Source organism: Esox lucius, chromosome 13 (genome assembly GCF_011004845.1).
Source record: "Esox lucius isolate fEsoLuc1 chromosome 13, fEsoLuc1.pri, whole genome shotgun sequence".
Classification (NCBI taxonomy): domain Eukaryota; kingdom Metazoa; phylum Chordata; class Actinopteri; order Esociformes; family Esocidae; genus Esox; species Esox lucius.
Window position 1 is genome coordinate 1394521 of NC_047581.1, and position 20715 is coordinate 1415235.

The window sequence follows — 20715 nt, forward strand, 5'->3', positions numbered from 1 at the left end:
AGTACATTGCTGTTTTACGGAAACCAAGAAGTCCATGCAGTAAAAAGAAAATGTGGGCCCAGAGACTAAGTTTCTCGTTTGAACGACTTAGTATCTTGTTTGAACGACTCAGCAAAAAAAATTATCCCATAATTTTGTTTACTAAGTCGTTCAAACCAGATAATCATTACTGTGTATAATTAGGCCATATTCATTATGCAGCATCATTACAAGGCCATGTATTTGGTGCTACAGCCCATCATTCTTTGATTCCGTCCATTGTTCGAGCTTAGGCTAGGACTGGGCTGTCACGAATATTATATAACTGCCTGATCACAATCATTTGAGCCAGATTGCAATTATCTTTTATAGAAAATGATCTTCTATTTGGACTCCAAAATCATGTTTACAATTTGAATAAGGGATTTTAGGTCAATTTTAGAAATGTCTCAACAAATACAATGCAAATTATATCAGTTTCCAGCCCATGCCTGCAGAAGCGTGTTTGACATAATCTGCGGCAAGTTATGTTCAGATCGTTTACTAAAACCTGTTTGGTTCTTAATTTCCGTATGTTTAAATGTAGATTAGAATTGTTTTGCAATGCACCTTCAAATATTAACATAAACGAAAAAATATTAATATAAATGACACATTTCCCTGAAATTGTTTTCCTTCCCATTGCTCATACAACTACAGGGCAGTTTGAAAAATAATGGTGTAAGGCAGGGACTTCACTAAAAAAACATGGATGGGGAGGCTAAGCCTCGTTTTGGGGTCTGGGCATACTCCCCAAAACATATTTTCATAGTGTATTTTTAGAGTAACAATGGGTCTATCATAAATCTATCAAAATAAGGATATTTATTTTGATAGAACAAAAGTCACAAAAACTGCAGTAAAATTTTGCCAAAATACTTTTGTCAACTAAAGTTTATAGTAAATGAACATCTACAGGTGCTAGTTATAAAATTAAAATCTTCAAAAAGTTGATTTATTTCAGTAATTCCATTCAAAAAGTGAAACTTTATATTCATTCATTACACACAGATCTTAGTCTTCTCTGAAGTGTCTACTAAAGTATTAGCTAGCTTTCTTGCCTCTGTTAAAGAAAAAAAAGACTGATGTATGACGTCTGGTCTGTCAAGCAAGTCGGATTTCACTTGTAATTTTCTTTTACATACATGACATTTTTACAATAGCACTTTTTTAGCCTCCATATATTTCTATATTAAATGGTGGTGGGCTACCTGAAAGGTTATATTGATTGGCAAAATGTACCATTGCTTTCCAGTGCTATTACATTTTGAACGTGAGAGGATTTACTTCCCAGACCAATTGTTAGCTACTATTTATAGAAGACAGATCGCTTCAGATGAGTGAGTTATGTTCAAAGCATCAAACTCAACCGAATATGGTGCCAAATAAACACGATTCTATACAATTTCTATACAATTTGTAAGAAGTTTAGATGTGATGGAAAGGTTGAGGAAAGAAATAAATCACAGAGAAAATATATTGACTGATATATTGATTTATTTAGGGGGGGGGTAATTAATAAAGCACCCCTAAAATAGGCCTAGCAACATCACTGGTGTAAGGATCACTAGAGAACATTGAAGCGACACCCGACAAGTTTCACTATCTTATGGATACTTTTAACGAGCTTATTCGTTTCAACACATCCTACATCAACAAAAATATTCACACTAAACAGAATAAATAAATTGAACAATAGAACCACCAAGACGGACATTAAGGGGGGAGGAAAATGGCGTCGTAGAGTGGACACGTCTTTTGGCGAGCTCTCGTGACACTAGTTCGAATTCTTGAATCACTGATATTTTCACTCAGCGAAATCATTCTACGAGCTTAAATGGTTGTTGTGCCATGTCTTTGGATCAATATTTTTCAAAAGGATCTGACAGAATGCCCAAAGGAGAAAAGAAAAGTAAGAAAAGTGCGTCGAAGAGTTCTACTATTAACAGTGAGCCTGCTAATGTGAACGACGCGAGCATGAAGAGTCGTGAGGAAGAAAATTCCAACTCCAATTTGGCTCAAGCTCTGGACAAACTAACAGAAAACATTACGAAGGTAATAGATGAGAAAGTTAATTCTGTTTTGGCTGCGATAAACGACCAATCCGTTCAGTTTCAAGCCTTAGTGGAGCGAGTGGGCCAGGCGGAGGAACGGATAGCCGGGGTGGAAAACTCAACGGAATCTTTGCAGGCCACAGTGGCTGATCTTCAAAAAAAAGTGAGCGAAATGTCAGCGCATATTGACGATCTGGAGAATCGCGGGCGCAGGTGTAATTTGCGTCTTATCGGTCTTCAAGAGGGCGCGGAGGGAAGTGATCCTGTACATTTCTTTGAAAAGTGGTTGCCTGATTACTTAAAGATAGCAACGAAGACTGGACGGATAAAGCTGGATCGTGCTCATCGCTCGTTAGCGCCATTACCGGGTCCTAAACAGAGACCCAGACCTGTCATCATGAAGTTTCATAACTTTACGGATAAGCAGCGTGTGTTGGATGCAGCTCGTCGTCATGGCACGGATCCCGAAAGAAGCACTGACGCAGGTCCGTGGATTTCATTCTTCAACGATTATTCGGCGATGGTGATAAAGAAACGCAAGGCTTTCGACGATGTCAAACGGCGACTGCAGAAGATGAAGATTGAATATGCACTATTGTATCCTGCAACTCTGAGGCTGACCGTTAACGGGACAGTGAAATGCTTTGCTTCCTCGGATGACGCGGCCGCGTTCGTTGACAGTTTGGGATGATTTGAACACTTTCGTGAACAGTTTCGACAAAATAACATGCTGAGTGAAGATGTATCATGTTGCTGAGCGCGTGGTGAGGTTTGTGTTTACCCTATGTTCAGAGATGTGAGGGGTGTTTTGGGGGGTAGGCAGTTGCCTTCAGAAGGAAAGAGTAAGAACAGTTTTTCCTGCACGTTTGGCAGGTTAGTTCCCTTGAATAGTTTTCTGTGTTTCATTTTGATTTTGTTTAATTTTTCTTTAAAACTCAGATTTTCTATGGGCTTCCTTATAAGAATATACTTTAAGTTAATTTGTAGTATTATGGTTGCACTGACTGTTTGTGTAATATTGAATGTCTAGGGTGCTTAAGATTTGCACTTGGAATATTAGGGGTATCCATAATCCTATAAAGCGAAGAAAAATACTTGCGTTTTTGAAAAAAGGAAATATCGAAATTGCTCTTTTACAAGAGACTTATTTGAGTGATGCAGAACATCTAAAATTACAACAGGGTGGTTTTGGGCAGATATACTTTTCTTCTTTTACATCTAGAAGTAGAGGTGTTGCCATTCTCATTAAAGGCAATTTGCCGTTTAAAATGGTAAATTGTATAAAAGATAGAGGCGGTCGTTATGTTATTGTTGAAGGTTTGTTGCAAGGTAAATCTATTCTCATACTTAACATATATTATCCTCCAGCTCATCCATCTGACTTTCTTATTAAAGTGTTTTCGGACTTGAGCGCCAAATCAGCAGATTTAATAGTTGTGGGAGGAGATTTTAACTGTGTAATGAATCCTCTTGTAGATAGAAATCCATACAGCTCTGCGTCTCTAACTGCTCAGGCAAGATCCCTTCAGAATATTTATAAAGATCTCGGTTTTGTGGATGTCTGGAGAACTCTTCACCCCGCTGATAAGGAATATACATTTTTTTCTACCTCCTATAAATGTCAGTCCAGATTGGACTATTTTTTTATGCCAAAAACAGATCTCCACTTAGTAATATCTTGTGATATTGAAAGTATTTTGCTGTCAGATCATGCCAGTGTCACTATGGAGCTTCGATTCAGGAATTCATCGGACCGCTCAATACAGTGGAGACTTAATATTGCAACACTTGGAGACAACGCTTTTTCAGGTTACTTCTCTTCTGAATTTAAATCCTTTCTATCTGTTAATTCTCCATCCACAAATAATCCATCTTTATTGTGGGAAACTTGTAAAGCTTATGCAAGGGGGCAAATTATTTCATTTACTTCCTCTAGAAAGCGTCAAAGAATGATGAATCAAAGGGACTTGGAGGCTCAGTTATTGGTTAAGGAAAAGATGTATAATAGATCTCCATCAGGGGACTTATTGAAAGAATTACAAGCAGCTAGAGCAGCTTTAGATTGTCTTCTTACTGTGGAAGCAGAGAAAAAAATAAGATACTCAAAACAAAGATTTTATGAGCATGGAGACAAACCTGGTAGATTTCTAGCGAACATTGCAAAACAACGTGCGGCTTCTCAATTTATTGCTACAATTGCTGTCTCAGATGATATTTTCCATGATAATAAGATATTAATATTAATAACTCGTTTAAAGATTTTTATACAAATCTATATTCTTCTGAGAAAACAGATGACCATCTCAAACAAATGACTGACTTTTTCTCTGAGATTAATTTACCAACAATTTCAGCTGCACAAAAAAACTCCCTCAATGGCCCTATTACTAAACAGGAGGTTATGAATGCTATTTATGTTCTAAAGAATGGTAAATCACCGGGACCAGATGGATTTTGTGGAGAATTTTTCAAGGAGTTTCAAGAATTGCTTGTAGACCCATTGCTTAATATGTTTAATCATTCATTTGTGGTTGGAGAATTACTAAAGACCCTTAGAGAAGCTAATATTACGCTTATATTAAAGAAAGGTAAAAATCCTGATGTATGTTCTTCTTACAGACCAATAGCATTACTGAATGTGGACCGAAAATTGCTTTCCAAAATTTTAGCAATGCGTCTAGAAGAAATTCTTCCTACAATTATTGAGAATGATCAAACAGGATTTATACAGGGCAGGGATTCATCTGATAATATAAGACGCCTCTTAAACATTATCTATGCCTTTAAAGGGAAATCTATAGATGGGCTAGTGCTGTCTTTGGACGCAGAGAAGGCGTTTGACCGTATTGAGTGGTCCTACCTTTTTTTTGTTTTGGAAAAATTCGGCCTAGGTGAATATTTTGTACAATGGATTAGAGTGCTGTACACAGACCCATGCTCTGCCGTATTGACAAATGGCTTAAGATCTGATTATTTTCTTTTACACAGAGGCACCATGCTCCGGGCTGTCCCCTGTCACCTCTTTTGTTCGCGATGGCCATAGAACCTCTAGCTGAAGCAATCAGATCGGCAATATCTATCTCGGGTTTGCAGATAGGACATAAGCATCACAAGATTGCGCTTTATGCTGATGATGTATTACTTTTTTTATCTGAGCCCGAGAAGTCAGTTCCTGCTCTGATCGAGTTGGTTAACAAATATAGTACCTTTTCTGGCTATAAAATCAATTTAGCTAAATCTGAAGCTATGCCTTTAGGTACTCTTACTTCTATACCTAAAATTACACCCTGTTTTCCTTTTAAATGGTCGCCTCTAGGTTTTGTATATCTAGGTATTTCTATCTCTTCGTCCTTGAAGCAGATGTATGAATCTAATTTTGTTCCTTTATTTGAGAAAGTGCGACAAGACTTGGAACGCTGGAATTCTTTGCCAGTATCTTGGTTAGGTCGGATAGCACTTGTTAAGATGATTGTTCTACCAAAATTATTATATCCTATTCGAATGGTCCCTATACTATTCTCAAATAGGACATTAAAGGATCTGAACAGCTGGCTGACTTCCTTTATATGGAGTAAGCGCAAACCTAGATTCAAAATGTCTGTACTTTATCTGCCAAGCTCTATAGGGGGGTTGGACTTTCCAAATATTAAGAAGTATCAGTTAAGCTCTCATTTGAAGTATATTGCAGATTGGATTAGGAATGACTCTTCCTCCACTTGGTTGGATGTTGAATCTTCATTCTCACAATTTCCTTTAAGAGATCTTCTTTTTGTTAAGAGTTTTCAAAAAATAAAAGAGATATATGACAATCCAATTATAGTTAATACTCTGAAAGCTTGGAGGTCGGCTTGTAGGCTTGAAGGTAGATCTAAACTGACTTCTTTTTTTACCCCAATATTAAACAATCCTGATTTCACTCCAGGAATTTTGGATGATGGTTTTAAACAATGGTGCTGTTTGGGACTTAGTAAGCTTGGGGATATTTTTTCAGACAGTAAATTAATGTCATTCGAGGAGATAACTCAAAAGTTTCACTTGTCTAAAATGGATTTTTTTCGTTTCCTCCAATTGAGACATTATGTTGTTAGCAACACAACACTTGTTAGAAATTGTGGAATTTCTTCTATGGAAAGATTATTATTTTTATCAACAGGAAAAGTGCCTCTGGGTAGGATTTATCGTTTGATATGCTCAATATCTTCTGCCGATACACAAAGTATTAAAACTAAATGGGAAGAAGAGCTAACTAGGGACATTGACGATGAAACATGGGAAACCATTTGGTCTAATACTAAAAAAATATCTGTTTGTACACGAGTGAGAGAAATACAATTAAAAATAATCCATAGACTCCATATTTCCCCTAGTCGCAGGCAAAGGTATTGGTCTCTGGTACTGGGGGAGATGGAAAAAATCCTAAATACCCAGTTAGACTTTGACCCGGTCTCATTGTTGTTGGGTATACCTAACAGATGCATTACTTCGTCTGCTAATAAGAAATTGTATAATATTCTATCATTTGCTGCCAGGAAAAATATCTTACTTAATTGGATCAGTGATAAATCTCCATCCCTTAAAGGATGGCACAAGATTATTTTTGAGTTGATTCCTCTGGAGCGCCTTACTTATGTGTTACATGGGAAACCAGGCCAGTTTCACAAAGTCTGGACCCCATACTTGGATGCTTTGGATCCGTGTATTCGCCCTATTATATTACAAGGAACAATGTAAATGTTTCATTCTGTACATCTAATCTAATCTAAATTTGTTTTTTTTTCTGTCATCCTCATCTTTTGGAAGTGTTATGTTACACATGTTATATTGCTATTTTTTTTTGTTCCCATATGTCTGCCTTATAGTATGGCTCTGTTTTATATAAAAATCTGAGTGGTGTTTTTATTTTATTTTTATTTTTTTTCTCTTTTTCTTGTTGTTTGTTTTGGTTTTTGTTTTGCTATATTTGTGTTTAAAGATAATTCAATAAACATAATTATTAAAAAAAAAAAAAATGTAACAGGGATTAATACATACAGTATTGTAGCATCCTTTGAGAAATAAACATAAAAGTTTTCTGTAAAAAAAAAAAAAAAAAAAGACAGACATTAAGGATTATAAAATAAATATATTTTTATAAAGAGAAACCTTAGACCAGCCACTTTTCATCACTATAATATACACATATATATAGAGCCCCGGAAAAAATTAAGAGACCACTGCACCTTTTTCTTTTCCTAAAAGGTTGAAAAGGAAAGTTTTGAGTGAGGAACAGAAGCATTTAATTTGCAGTGGTCTCTTCATTTTAACCCTTCTGTTCCTCACTCAATACCTTATCGAACGATTGTAAAGGAAGTTTTATGTTTGATATTTGACAGATACTCAGACATTCAAAGCTCAATAACTCGCAAACATTTTAAGCTACAAACTCAGTGTTAGTCTCGTTATGAAAGAAAAAAGTTGGACAACACCGCACAGGCCTCGTTTCCTCGATTCCCATCGTGGTTTTCAAATTGCGGGAGACATTTATGGCGACATTACAGTCAGTCTGCACATAACCAAGCACTTCACAAGGGAGCGTCAACAAAGTGCATCATCAACATTTTCAAATCTCAACATCTCTTTGACTATGTTTGACTGTTCAAGAAGAAATGGAAATGGGCTCCTCTTTATAGATTGCTAAACTTTTTTATGGATAGTATAGATAAGAATGTATTGTCTATGAACACATTAAAACAATGTGCAGTTGTTTCAATAGCTCCCTGTTAACATGACGTAGATGCTTCACAGCACTGTTATAATCTTCAGAGAGAAGGGTCCCAAATTGCACAGCCTTTGGTTTCCCAGTTAAGCACCCACACAATATTTGGGAAGATGCTAAATTTCAATACAGTGGGGCAAAAAAGTATTTAGTCAGCCACCAATCGAGCAAGTTCTCCCACTTAAAAAGATGAGAGAGGCCTGTAATTTTCATCATAGGTACACTTCAACTATGAGAGACAAAATGAGGATTAAAAAATCCAGAAAATTATTTTTAATGAATTTATTGGTAAATTATGGTGGAAAATAAGTATTTGGTCAATAACAAAAGTTAATCTCAAAACTTGTTATATGTTATATACCCTTTGTTGGCAATGACAGAGGTCAAACGTTTTCTGTAAGTCTTCACAAGGTTTTCACACACTGTTGCTGGTATTTTGGCCCATTCCTCCATGCAAATCTCCTCTAGAGCAGTGATGTTTTGGGGCTGTCAATGGGCAACACAGACTTTCAACTCCCTCCAAAGATTTTCTATGGGGTTGAGATCTGGTGACTGGCTAGGCCACTCCAGGACCTTGAAATGCTTCTTACAAAGCCACTCCTTCTTTGCCCGGGCAGTGTGTTTGGGATCATTGTCATGCTGAAAGACCCAGCCACGTTTCATCTTCAATGCCCTTGCGGATGGAAGGAGGTTTTCACTCAAAATCTCACGATACATGGCCCCATTCTTTCCTTTACACGGATCAGTCGTCCTAGTCCCTTTGCAGAAAAACAGCCCCAAAGCATGATGTTTCCACCCCAAAGACGACGAGTTGTTTAAGCACAACTCGCACATGTACTTGCTTAAGCAGGGGGACACGTCTGGCACTGCAGGATTTGAGTCCCTGGCGGCATAGTGTGTTACTGATGGTAGCCTTTGTTACTTTGGTCCCAGCTCTCTGCAGGTCATTAACTAGATGAATGTGGTTCTGGGATTTTTGCTCACCGTTCTTTTGAACATTTTGACCCCACAGGGTGAGATCTTGCGTGGAGCCCCGGATCGAGGGAGATTATCAGTGGTCTACATTTTTGCCCCACTGTAGATCTCTCAACATGAAACTGAGACACATTATTTTAATGCTAGATTATTCCCTACATTGGGCTGCATGTTGCACACCTTTTAGTTTTTCCATATTATGGGACCAGATTTTTTTTAAATACGCATATATGACAAAATCACTTGTAAATTCAATAGCTCCCTGATCACATGACCTAGATGTTTCAAATCACTCAAAAAATCTTAGGAGGGAAGGGTCATACATTGCACATCATTTGGTTTCCCAGTTAAGCACCTACACAATTTTAGGAAAGTATTTGAAGCACTTTTAATCAAGATGGAAGGGTTATGTAGGTTGTTTTAAATGTGTTGGCGTTGAAATGTTAGGTGTATACACTTAAATCTAACAGAACATTGCAGTTACATCATCTTTTATACTGCAGGGCGATAATTCTATTCCTCTTTTCCACTGTTTATCTAACGGGGTTTGTGAACATGTTATCTAGATTTAATTTTAAATTGGCACGTTCAAAGCTTGTCAATTTAAAAGAAAATTGGAGTTAATTCAATAGATTTCTCTGTTCACTGCAGGGTTTACGTTAGCTGGCAAATGCTGGCATTTCACCTGTAGGTGCACGATATCTCTGTTGTTCCCGTGTGTATCGCATTGGAGGTGGAGTCATGGCAGTTTTCCTGTGATGTCACTATGGACAGGTACAGGGTACTATCTGCAGTGGAAAACTGAGGCAAGCTGCGTAGAGCCGTGTCGAGCTGATAGCATGCAATGGAAAAGCTCCCAAAGCGGTTAGAGTCGAGGTGAGTAGAGTCGAGGTGGTACCATGCAGTGCAAAAGCGCCATTATATGAGTGATTTGAAGCATCTTGGTCATGTGATCAAGGAGCTATTGAAATTCTAAAGTATACATTATGTTTTAATTTGTTCATAGCAAATATATCCATATCTATATTATCCATTAAAAAAAGTTTAGCAATCTAAAAAGCATCCCATTTCCCTTACTTCCTGAACAGTTTTACATTGGTTTGACGTTTTTTGGTGACCAAAGAGTTGTTGAGACTGTGCAGACTAACTGTGCAGACTGACTAAAATATTGCAATAAAGGTCTCATGCCATTAGAAAACTCCTGTCGGAATCGAGAAAACAAGACCTGTATAGTGTTGTCCAACCTTTTTCTTTCATAACGAGACTAACCCAAAGCATGTAGCTTCCATTGTTTGTGAGGTATTGAGCTTTGAATGTCTAAATATCTCAATCAATCAATCAAATGTATCTATAAAGCCCTTTTTACATCAGCAGATGTCACAAAGTGCTTTTACAAAACACCAGGCCTTAAACCCCAAGGAGCAAACAACAGTAGTGTTGAATTTCAGTGGCTAGGAAAAACTCCCTAAGAATGCCAAAATGTAGGAAGAAACCTAGAAAGGACACAGGCTCAGAGGGGTGACCAGTCCTCTTCTGGCTGTGCCAGGTGAACATATTTAGATTACAATTATAATAATTAATAAATGCATGTGGGCTGAGTCTAGAGTCTATTTAAACCTAGTCCAGGTCGGAAGCATGACCTGATGGACAAGGACAACACGGGAGGGGGAAGTGTCAGCACAGTGACAGCTGAAATCGTCAGGCATCATCTCGATCTGAAACACAACCAGGAGGACTCTGGACAGGGAGAGCAACGGGTCCCCCAAGCCAGTTACTCTGCATATGTGGGCCAGGAGACTGGGAAAATTCAGAAAATGCATTCCTCATATCAACAAGGATTTATAGTGGAGAAGGAGAACTTAGTGGAGAAGGAGAACTGACCCTACTCCCCCAGCCCAATAATATAGCAGCGTAAGACCTTGGGACTGAGACAGGGGGGTCCAGCGACACTTTGGCCCTATCTGGGGGAGGCCCCTGACAGGGCCCAACAGGCAGGAAATCGCTGTGAAATATCGAACGTAAAACTATCTTTACTAGAGCTCAGTTTATATAAGCGTGGCGGTACGTTAGTTTTGAATAGCAGAGGTTGTTAGGCTGTGAATTAGTATACTAGCTGCTATTGGTCACAACTAGTGAGCAACGCTTTCTCTTTTTACAATGAAGTTCAACTTAAGCACTCAAACAAGACTACAACTTTTATTAATTGTACTGTTGCCTGGATTTAATCTTTATGGGACAATCCTGTTTTGTATTACAGACAATGTTTTATCATTTGAGCAAAATGTCATGGCACATTCATGGCCACACTCATTCAGCCGATTGCTCACTGTTCTGATGTAATGCTTTGGAGGTCAAAAGTTGCCTTACTTTAGGGTTTCAAATAACTATTAATGAACAATTTAGGCCCATCAATGGATGGAATCAAAGAAAGATGGGCTGTAGCAACCAATACATGGCCTTGTAATGCTGCATAATGAATTTGTTAAAACGACCTAGGTTAAAACGACCTAGTAAAAAAATTTATCTGATTTGTTTTTTGGAAAAATGTAAATGTATTTTTTTTTTATTACTACTTCATTTCTTTGCTAAGTCGTTCAAACGAGATACGAAGTCGTTCAAACGAGATAATTAAAAAAAACTATTCGAAGTAAAGAAAAAAAAAATCAAAAAAGAAATGTTAATTTTTTTACTAAATCGTTCAAACAAGTTAAATGCAGTCTCTGGGCCCCACTTTTTTTTTTTTACTGTTTGGGCTTCAGGGCTTCCGTACTGTTTTTAGTAATGAGTCCCAATATTTATTTGATTTGAATTAATAAATGTAACATATTTTCTTGTTTCCTTGTAACCCTGTTAAATTGTTTGTATACTTTAGAGAACGTTCTGTTGTTGCATCGCTGTGAGGGTAATTACAAGCATTTTCTCATCAAACTTTTTTACACTACTTTAACTATCTGTTTATTTGTACACATTTATTGTGAATTACTGTATTTATTGCACTTAAAAAACAAAAGCATTTTACTGCTCTCCGCTGTGGGTGTATAAACATGGGGGGCAGGAAAAAGTAAGGGGTAATGGGAGGGCTTATGGGATAGAAGTAGTAAAATATCATATTGTCTTTACTGGTGGACACTTGTTAAAAGTGAAGGGCTGGAATCTTTGCCAGTCACGATCTGTAATCCACTGACCTGTTAATACCTCACAGCTGGTGTGGGGGTTGTAACAATGGTGAGATGTGTGAGTCATGATATGTCCCAATGTCTAGTGCTGTGGTTTCAGCACTAGACACTAGCTGTGCTGAGGTTTCAATCATAAATTCTCAAAAATGTATTAATTCCAAAAAATTATGTCTCTGTCCAGGATTATGTTTAGATAAAAAGGCCCCAGGATCAAAAATAGCGAACCTTTCCTTGAATTTATGTTATTAAAGCTTATTGCTTTAAATTTAATTTAATTTGGCAAGAAGGCCAAGCTTGGCAAAGTTTTAGCTCTGCACATGAAGGTAAGAATGAACATTTTGGCGGACAATGCAATTCATTGAGTTCTGAGGAGTATGAAATAACCTGTTATTTAGGACTGAATAATTAACTGTCTTTACTTTCAGAACATTTGGAGAAGATCAAGCGTCTGACTGAAGAGATTGTCCAGCTGAGGGCACAACTGGCTCTACAATCAGATAAAAAAAAGACTATAGTTACGCTAATATCTTGTCTTCATAAAACATTTTATCTGTCTTGAATGACCTGCAATTTGTCAGTGGTATGTGATGGTCATTAACTGCTTTTTTTGTAGGTCCAGGTCATTCACTTCAGTTGGCAATGTGGGTGGATTGATTTCCTGCCTGTTAGGCCGTGTCCGGGGCTTCCCCCGGATAGGGACACAGTGTAACTGGACCCCCCCTGTCTCAGTCCTATGCTGCTATATTATTGTGCTGCGGAGTACCAGGCTTGATACAGCCTACATGCATTTATTAATTATTACAATTTGTACTCTTAATATGTTCACCCGGCAAAGCCAGAAGAGGACTGGTCACCCCTCTGAGCCTGGTTCCTCTCTAGATTTCTTCCTAAATTCCAGCCTTCTTGGGGAGTTTTTCCTAGCCACTGAAATTCAACACTACTGTTGTTTGCTCCTTGGGGTTTGAAGCCAGGTGTTTTGTAAAAGCAATTTGTGACAACTGCTGATGTAAAAGGGCATTATAAATTGGGATTGGGCCAATGTTCCAAGACCTGTTCCGAATCACTTCTGGTCACGTGACGCTGGGTGCCAAAACAATGTCACGTGTTATAGAACGAAACCTGTGCAGTTACGTCACAAACAATTTACTGACTCAGGTTTTGATAACCAGCTGCAATCCCAACAACTTTGAATGAGTGGCGTCACTTTGTTTGAAGTTAGGGTAGTTGGTAGTGAACATAGAAATGTTCTATCATCTATGGCAGTAATTATTTCAGTATGTATTGCGACCTTTACTCAACACCTTATTACCAATTTCAGTGGGCTGCTGTTCAGCAGTGGCTCAGTGGTTAGTGTCACAGACTCTCATGTAGAACTACACCAGTTCAATTCCTGCTTATTTTCTCCCAATTGAAACTTGACAATTTATTGTTTTTAAAATATTCATTTCATTTCGAGCATCATATGATATCATATGATTAATTTAAAAATGGCCTGTTTGATATACAAGGTCCTTCACTCCCTCGCTCCGCCACCTCTGAAGGACTTTATTAAATCTAAAGAAAATTCTTTGAGGATCACGCAAGCCTCTACCAGAGGAGAATTGATAATACCTCACAGGCGCACCACCTTCGGTCAGACGGTCCTGTCTGTCCGGGGTGGGAACCTGTGGAATAGTCTTCCTCTAACATTAAAAGAATGTACTACATATAGCTCTTTTAAAGTCCAGTTGAAGAAATGGCTATGGGAAAATCAAAGTTGCACACATTAGTATGTTTTATCCTTTTTTAAATTGTTTTACTTTGTAATGTGTATATGGATTAGTGTTTGTGAAGTTGAATGTGGTTTTGTGTGAATATTGTATATAGGATTTAGCAAATTTATGAACTGACTGTAGATGTAAATTTTATTTTGCAATGTTTTTGTGAGCTGTGTGATCTTAGCTCGTGGGACTACGGATGGAAATTAGCCCTTGGCTATAATCCGACATTTTTACATGCATGTACTCCATGTTTTGTTCATTAACATGCACTGTCCCAATCAAATAAAAGTAAAAAAATAAAAAATATGGCTCTGACTTTATCATCCAAATCATTATAATGGATGCATTATTAAAAAAAAGCATGTTGTAAAGTCATAATGAGCTGTTCCAGTTTTTTTACACACTGCTTCGGGAACATTGTCTCGAGTAGTGATGGGCCGCTATGCACACGCTCAATACTGTCCCGAGCCTTTCGACACCTTCCAACACACACAGTATCAGAACAATGTTCCGAAACATTTCAGGTCACCTGACGGCAGGTGTTGAAACACTGTCACGTGATATTTAACGAAACAACTAGTGTCGATTCAGTGTCCAAAACCTGACTACCTCAGGCTTTTGGCAATACCAAAAACCTTGAATGAATTGTGTCAATTTGTTGCAAGAGAAAAATGTGTGAGATAAATGAGAGATTGTGAGAGTTAGCTGTGTGACAATTGTTTGGAATTAGCCTGGCTAATAGAAATTAATTTTAAAGTACTTGTTGCAAAGCACAGTTTTCCACAATTGTCCAGCGCCTGAGCGCCCTGATGATCGGTGTCAACACTTTCAAACACTGAGCTCTATATAGCAAGTAGAGTGGAAATGTTAGAGTTTGAGTGGTCAACTGAGTAATGTCGCCATCTACTGAGCAAGGCCACACTGGTTCGAATCCAGATGATCTTCAGGTTTTTTTTAAAACAATATTTACTGTTGTTCAAATTTTTTTCATTTACTGCAAAATGAATTGGAATGAAACCCTTCTCACCCACATGCCTTTATCAACTAAAACATTATGATCAAGGAATGGTTAAATAAAAAGCAAGCTGGAAAGGCAAGAGGAAAGCGGGATATGATCACTTTCACTTTTCAAGTAGCACACGTTCCATAAAGCTTCAACAAATGTTTTGATTGTCTCTGTGTTTCAGAAAGTGTCGTTTTGCCTATCACTGGCTAAAAGTTGTATAAAATAGTAGTATTGTTAGCTAATGCTAACTAAATAGCTAACTTAAGGTAACTTCACTGTACTGTTTGATTACTTACCAAACTGTACTGTTTGTTACTTACCTTAACAGAATGTGTCCATTTGAACTAAAACAGTGGCCCTATCCTTATAAACATTTCAAATGGCGTTGTGCTTGCTAGCTAGCTCCTAACTAACTCAATGACTTCTTCACTAGTGAACTGCGGAAACCCCAATAAGTCACGTAATCAATAACAATCATCTATGACTGGCAGCTGTCTCTTAAACAATAGAGATAAAGGAAGTGTAAGCGTGGATTGCATATATGTTTGTTATGCCACAGTACTTTAGCTGTGATCTTTTATCAAGCATGAAATGCAATAACTTACCGTCAAACTGAACCTGTAAGTAATCGTGAACATATGCTAACTGAATGTGCATAGACGAACAGAGCTATCATGGTTTTCATAGGAAATGTAACCTGCAGCACAACACTGCTACAAGAACGGCTACAAGAAGAGTTGATTAAACTGAGCGTGAAGGTGCTAAAAACCACAGACCTTAAAATATAAAAGGTAATTATTCTGAAAACATAACATAATTACAGAACCTGTATGGATGAATGTATTACTGTGTTTTTGTATCCGTGCATGCATGCTGTACAGCAAATGGGACACAAATCGGCACATAATTACTTCATCACACACACAAACACATAGCTCAATTTGTTTAGTATACTACAATTTTGCCTATCATATAAATTAAAAATGTTATTCTTTTTGCTACTCTACCAAAACCAAGCCTGTGATAATGAAGACTAAATGAAATGTCAGGGGAATACAGATGTCAACCCATGTTAGTCAAAAGTGTTGGCTTGCTTTAAAAAAAATATAGTTCCTGTAATTTGAGACACCTCAAAGAGATCAGGAAGAGAAACGTATAAACGCTAAGCAAGCAAACACCTTTGACCTCTTACTTTGTTTAAGTTAGTATTAATTTCTGTGAATGTAATAAAAGTTGAGTCCTATTTTCTGGTTGAGTCCAGTGGTTTGAGCATAAGTAAATTATTATTGTTGTGTACTTTGGATGTTATTTTGCGGGTGTTGAATATGCAGAGTTGCACTAAGTGCATGGCCACAAAGCCTGCAGTCTGTGAGAATGGAAACCAACTATATATTTTTTCTTCATTCTTTGACAGTGTAAATTAATCTGCCACTGGGGCCGTATTTGCAGATTGAACCGTTACTCGCAAATGTACGACAACTTCATTCAGTTGTACCTCAACTTCCAGGAGTCCAGATAAACCTGGACTAGCCTTAAAGATTATTTATTTGCCAATTTTTGGGAAAGCAGTGTTGTCGAGCCAAAACGGGTCCCCAAAAACACATCATATATGAGCCCCATATTATCAAAATCACCTGCTTTAAACATGGAACTTCATGGCTAACTTGTATGGTGGTGAATGCACCTATAGATTATGCACATTTAAACAACATATTAGAAATCCTGCCTGAATTGGGAGGTTACATTTTTTAGGGTGTTATTCACTGAAGTCCCAGACTAAACTTTATTTGACAGTAGCATTTTGTGTCACACGCACCTGTGTCTTGATGATGTCATCATCCCTATGGATCTGCAGGTCATATCCCCGGTTACAGGTGATTGTACAGCGAACTCCATTGACGTACCCAGGGCTACTGCACCTCATCTCTGCATTATGGACCACTGGGTCTTGACAGTCAATGGTGTCACACGAGTAATGGACACACCTGGATACACCAAAGAGCAACATGATATAACTAATTTAGAAATAATGGAGCATACCAGATTTTTTATGAGAGCTCCTAAACTGCCAGTATTTATTTATTAGGGAGGGCAGATAGCCTGTTGGCCATAGTGTTTATTTAATCACTACAATATAAATAAGATCATAGCAAAGTGTATCGAAACACTACTCAATGGAAAACAGAAACTAGCTTTTCTTATGGGACATGTTGAGGTCATCAACTCCCCTTTATATTCTTTTCCCCACTTAACGAATAAAACCCAGCATGCATGAGGAGGGGACACACCTTTGTCCCATTGGGTTGTAGATCTCATTGCTCTGGCAGCCACTGATGGTGATGGGGTCAAAATATTGAAAGGACCGGAGGCCGACGCCAGAGATGGCTACAAGCTGGGAGCGGAACATGACCAGGATGGCTTGAGTGCGGTAGAATGCCATGCTTAGGTCGTGACTCACTGGGATCACCAGAGGGTTGTTCCTACAGCTTAGGCGCCAATCACCTGGCACAGGAGTAAGCAAGACATACACAAGCACCGACAGACAGAACGACAAACAGGATAGACAGACAAAGCAAAAATCTGAGCCATGTGAGTTCTGAAATCTTAATAAACTGTTGTAGGGTGGTACAGTGTATATAAAAAGTGTACACACCCCTGTTAAAATACCAGGTTTTTGTAATGTAAAATAATGAGACAAAGATACATCATGTCAGAACATTTTCCACTTTTAATGTGACCTATAATGTGAACAATTCAAATGAAAAACCTTACAATTACCTGGTTGCAAACCCTCTTATAACTGGGGATGTGGCTGTGTTCAGAATAAACCAATCACATTCAAACTCCTGTGAAATAGAAGTCATTTTACACACCTGCCATCATTTAAAGTGATTCTGATTAATCACAAATAAAGTTCAGCGGTTCTTGTAGGATTTTCCTGACATTTTCTTAGTTGCATCTCAGAGCAAAAGCCATGGTCCGCAGAGAATTTACAAAGCAACAGAGGGATCTCATTGTTGAAAGATATCAGTCAGGAGAAAGGTACAAAATAATTTCCAAAGCATTAGATATACCATGGTCATCATCAAGTGGAGAAAAGATGGCACAACAGAGACATTACCAAGAACCTCCAAAATCTATGAAAAGACAGGAAGAAAACTGGTCAGGGAGGCTTCCAAGAGGCCTACAGCAACTTTAAAGGAACTGCAGGAATTTTTGGCAAGTACTGGCTTTGTTCTACATGTGACAACAATCTTCTGTATTCTTCATATGATTGGGCTATGGAGTAGGGTGGCAAGACAGAAGCCTTTTCTTACAAAAAAAAACATCCAAGTCCCCAAAAAGCATGTGGGAAAATGTGTTATGGTCTGATGAAACCAAGGTTGAACTTTTTGGCCATAATTCCAAAAGGTATGTTTGGCGCAAAAAGAACACTGCACATCACCCAAAGAACACCATACCCACAGTGAAGCATGGTGGTGGCAGCATCATGCTTTAGGGCTGTTTTTCTTCAGCTGGAACCGGGTGGAGGGAATTAGGAACAGTTCCAAATACCAGGCAATTTCGGCACAAAACCTTCAAGCGTCCGTTAGAAAGCTGAAGAGGAAGTTCACCTTTCAGCACGACAACGACCCAAAGCATACATCCAAATCTACAAAAGCATGGCTTCACCAGAAAAATATTAATGTTTTTGAATGGCCCAGCCAGAGCCCAGACCTGAATCCAATTGAACATCTGTAGGGTGATCTGAAGAGGGCTGTGCACAGGAGAGGTCCACGCAATCTCACAGATTTTGAGATCTTTTGCAAAGAAGAGTGGGCAAATATTGCCACGTCAAGATGTGCCATGCTAATAGACTCCTACCCAAAAAGACTGAGTGCTGTAATAAAATCAAAAGGTGCTACAACAAAGTATTAGTTTAAGGGTGTGCACACTTATGCAACCAGGTTATTGTAAGGTTTTCATTTTTCCCCCTGGAAGATTTCAGTTTGTTTTTCAATTGAATTGTTCACATTATAGGTCACGTTAAAAGTGGAAAAGGTTCTGACATGATTTATCTTTTTTTCATTCTTTACATCACAGAAACCAGGCATTTTAACAGGGGTGTGTAGACTTTTTTTTATATCCACTGTAGGTCATGAGTCCGAGACACACCTAGGCTGTGTAGTTGCTCCTTGGTATCTACCAGTTGAACGGAGATGTTACACTGGGTCTGGTCAAGATAGCTGGTACCATCAGTGGCCAGGTGGATGATGACTGAGGCAGCCACCATGGGGTGGGAGTAGTTCGCCTGAGGAGACGGCAACAGGAGAGGATTGTGAGAAATGTAGCTAACAGGAGGAATGACACAACAAGAATGATAAATTTTAGAAGGGAACATTGACCAATTTTTGACTGATAAACTCATGTAGCATAGCGCTGCCTCTCCTAGGATGTCTATTTCTATGGGACACACATACCAGTTGTAAGACTTCTCTGTAGTGGAGAGCTTGTAAAAAAAAAATCAGGGTCACTGTGATTGATTATTTGGGGAAGGGATAAGAGAAGGGTATAGAGGGTTCTTACTTTGAGCCAGTACTGGTTGTTCTGCGACTGATGCTGTGCCTCCTGACAGGGAAACCAGGCGTATTGAGACACTCCGTCAAATAGATCAAAGGCCTTGGACTGACAGGTCTGGGAACAGAGTAGAGCATCCTTTATTTCAAACACTCCCGATACACATAATTTACAATTCAGTCAGTCAGAGAAGAGCATTTTATCACAAAGGGATTTATAGAACTGTCAACACAGACATTGATACATTGACTGCATTCAGGGAATAGAACTCAGATCCGTGGGTGTTGCCAGCATCATTCTCTTGGCCACTGAGCCACTGGAACCACAGATTACCGGTTTCTCTAATGTCTACCAGAAGTCTGCAGTTTAAATCCTATTGTGAGTATGAGGAGTCATTCAGTTGATTCTAATAAGTTAGGCACCGCTTAGTCTCCTGGGGCCATTCCTTATACTTCAGTCTGATTCACTCAACAACTGGTAGTCTGGAGAACTTCAGTATTATATTTTTGCATTTGCAGCTGTTAACACTCACACGATTAGCTCAGGAGAGATACTTCCTTGTCTTTTATTTATATTCTACTCCCCATTATTAATAGCTTATGCATTTTTTGTTTTGTGTCAATAAGTGAGCAAGCTCAACAAAATTCATAAACATTCTTGAACAATTTATGTATGAGAATGTAATTTATAAATGTTTTCTTTTATAAGGCTTTGTGTCATTACTTAACACCAACAAAAAAGTCCAACCAAAGTTTCTGTGGCATTGTATAGCAAGCTGTAGAGCAGGGTTGGGCAATTAATTTTTACAAGGGGCCACATGAGAAACCTGAATTGTATCAGAGGGCCACACCAACGATAACTTGAACTTAATTTTGCTCAACTTACTTTCATTGTAAAAAGTCACTAAATTATATATTTTGAATAGCTGGTACTGATAATCAGAAGAATAAAACTATTCTGTAAATATTTATATTAGGCAATGTGAAATTGTGGTGTATAGGTCAAATAGGAAAACAAAAGCAATTATTGAATGAGTGCAATTTTTTATTTTACTTGTTAATCTCCACAAACAATGAAAAACAACTTAACAAGTTTATAGAAATACAGCAAAACAACAAACAATAACTTTACATCTTCAGTGAGAATAATCCAGTCTGTTCTGGGCTTGAACAAGGGCATTGAAATCTGGCTGAATGTCTGAGGTGGCTATGCGAAGGACAGCTGAGAGGTGGTCATCAGTGATAGAGGATCTGTGTTTGGATTTGTTGAACTTCATCACTGAGAATGTCTGTTCAGATACATAGGCAGATCCAAAGAGGACTAGAATCCTCTGAGCATGCCTCCTCAGGTGTGGAAAATTCTCCTCTTTGAGGGAGGAGTAAAAGTCCAGCAGTGAGACTGACCTGAAGTGCTC

The 20715-nt window shown here is 38.2% G+C and overlaps 1 protein-coding gene across 2 annotated transcripts in view; it reads right to left on the reverse strand.

Annotated features, from left to right (window-relative positions):
• The window catches only part of pappab (pregnancy-associated plasma protein A, pappalysin 1b), a 222641-nt gene that overhangs the window by 92877 nt on the left and 109049 nt on the right, over nucleotides 1-20715 (reverse strand). For both annotated transcript variants that reach the window (XR_003782799.2, XM_029124699.2), the window contains exons 11-14: nucleotides 19311-19418; nucleotides 18900-19035; nucleotides 17033-17246; nucleotides 16561-16729 (exon numbers count right to left, since the gene is read on the reverse strand). Coding sequence is in view for 1 of the 2 variants with exons in the window: in XM_029124699.2 (XP_028980532.2) it covers nucleotides 16561-16729; nucleotides 17033-17246; nucleotides 18900-19035; nucleotides 19311-19418 (627 nt within the window). In the remaining variant the exon portion in view is untranslated. The remainder of the gene's footprint in view (nucleotides 1-16560; nucleotides 16730-17032; nucleotides 17247-18899; nucleotides 19036-19310; nucleotides 19419-20715) is intronic.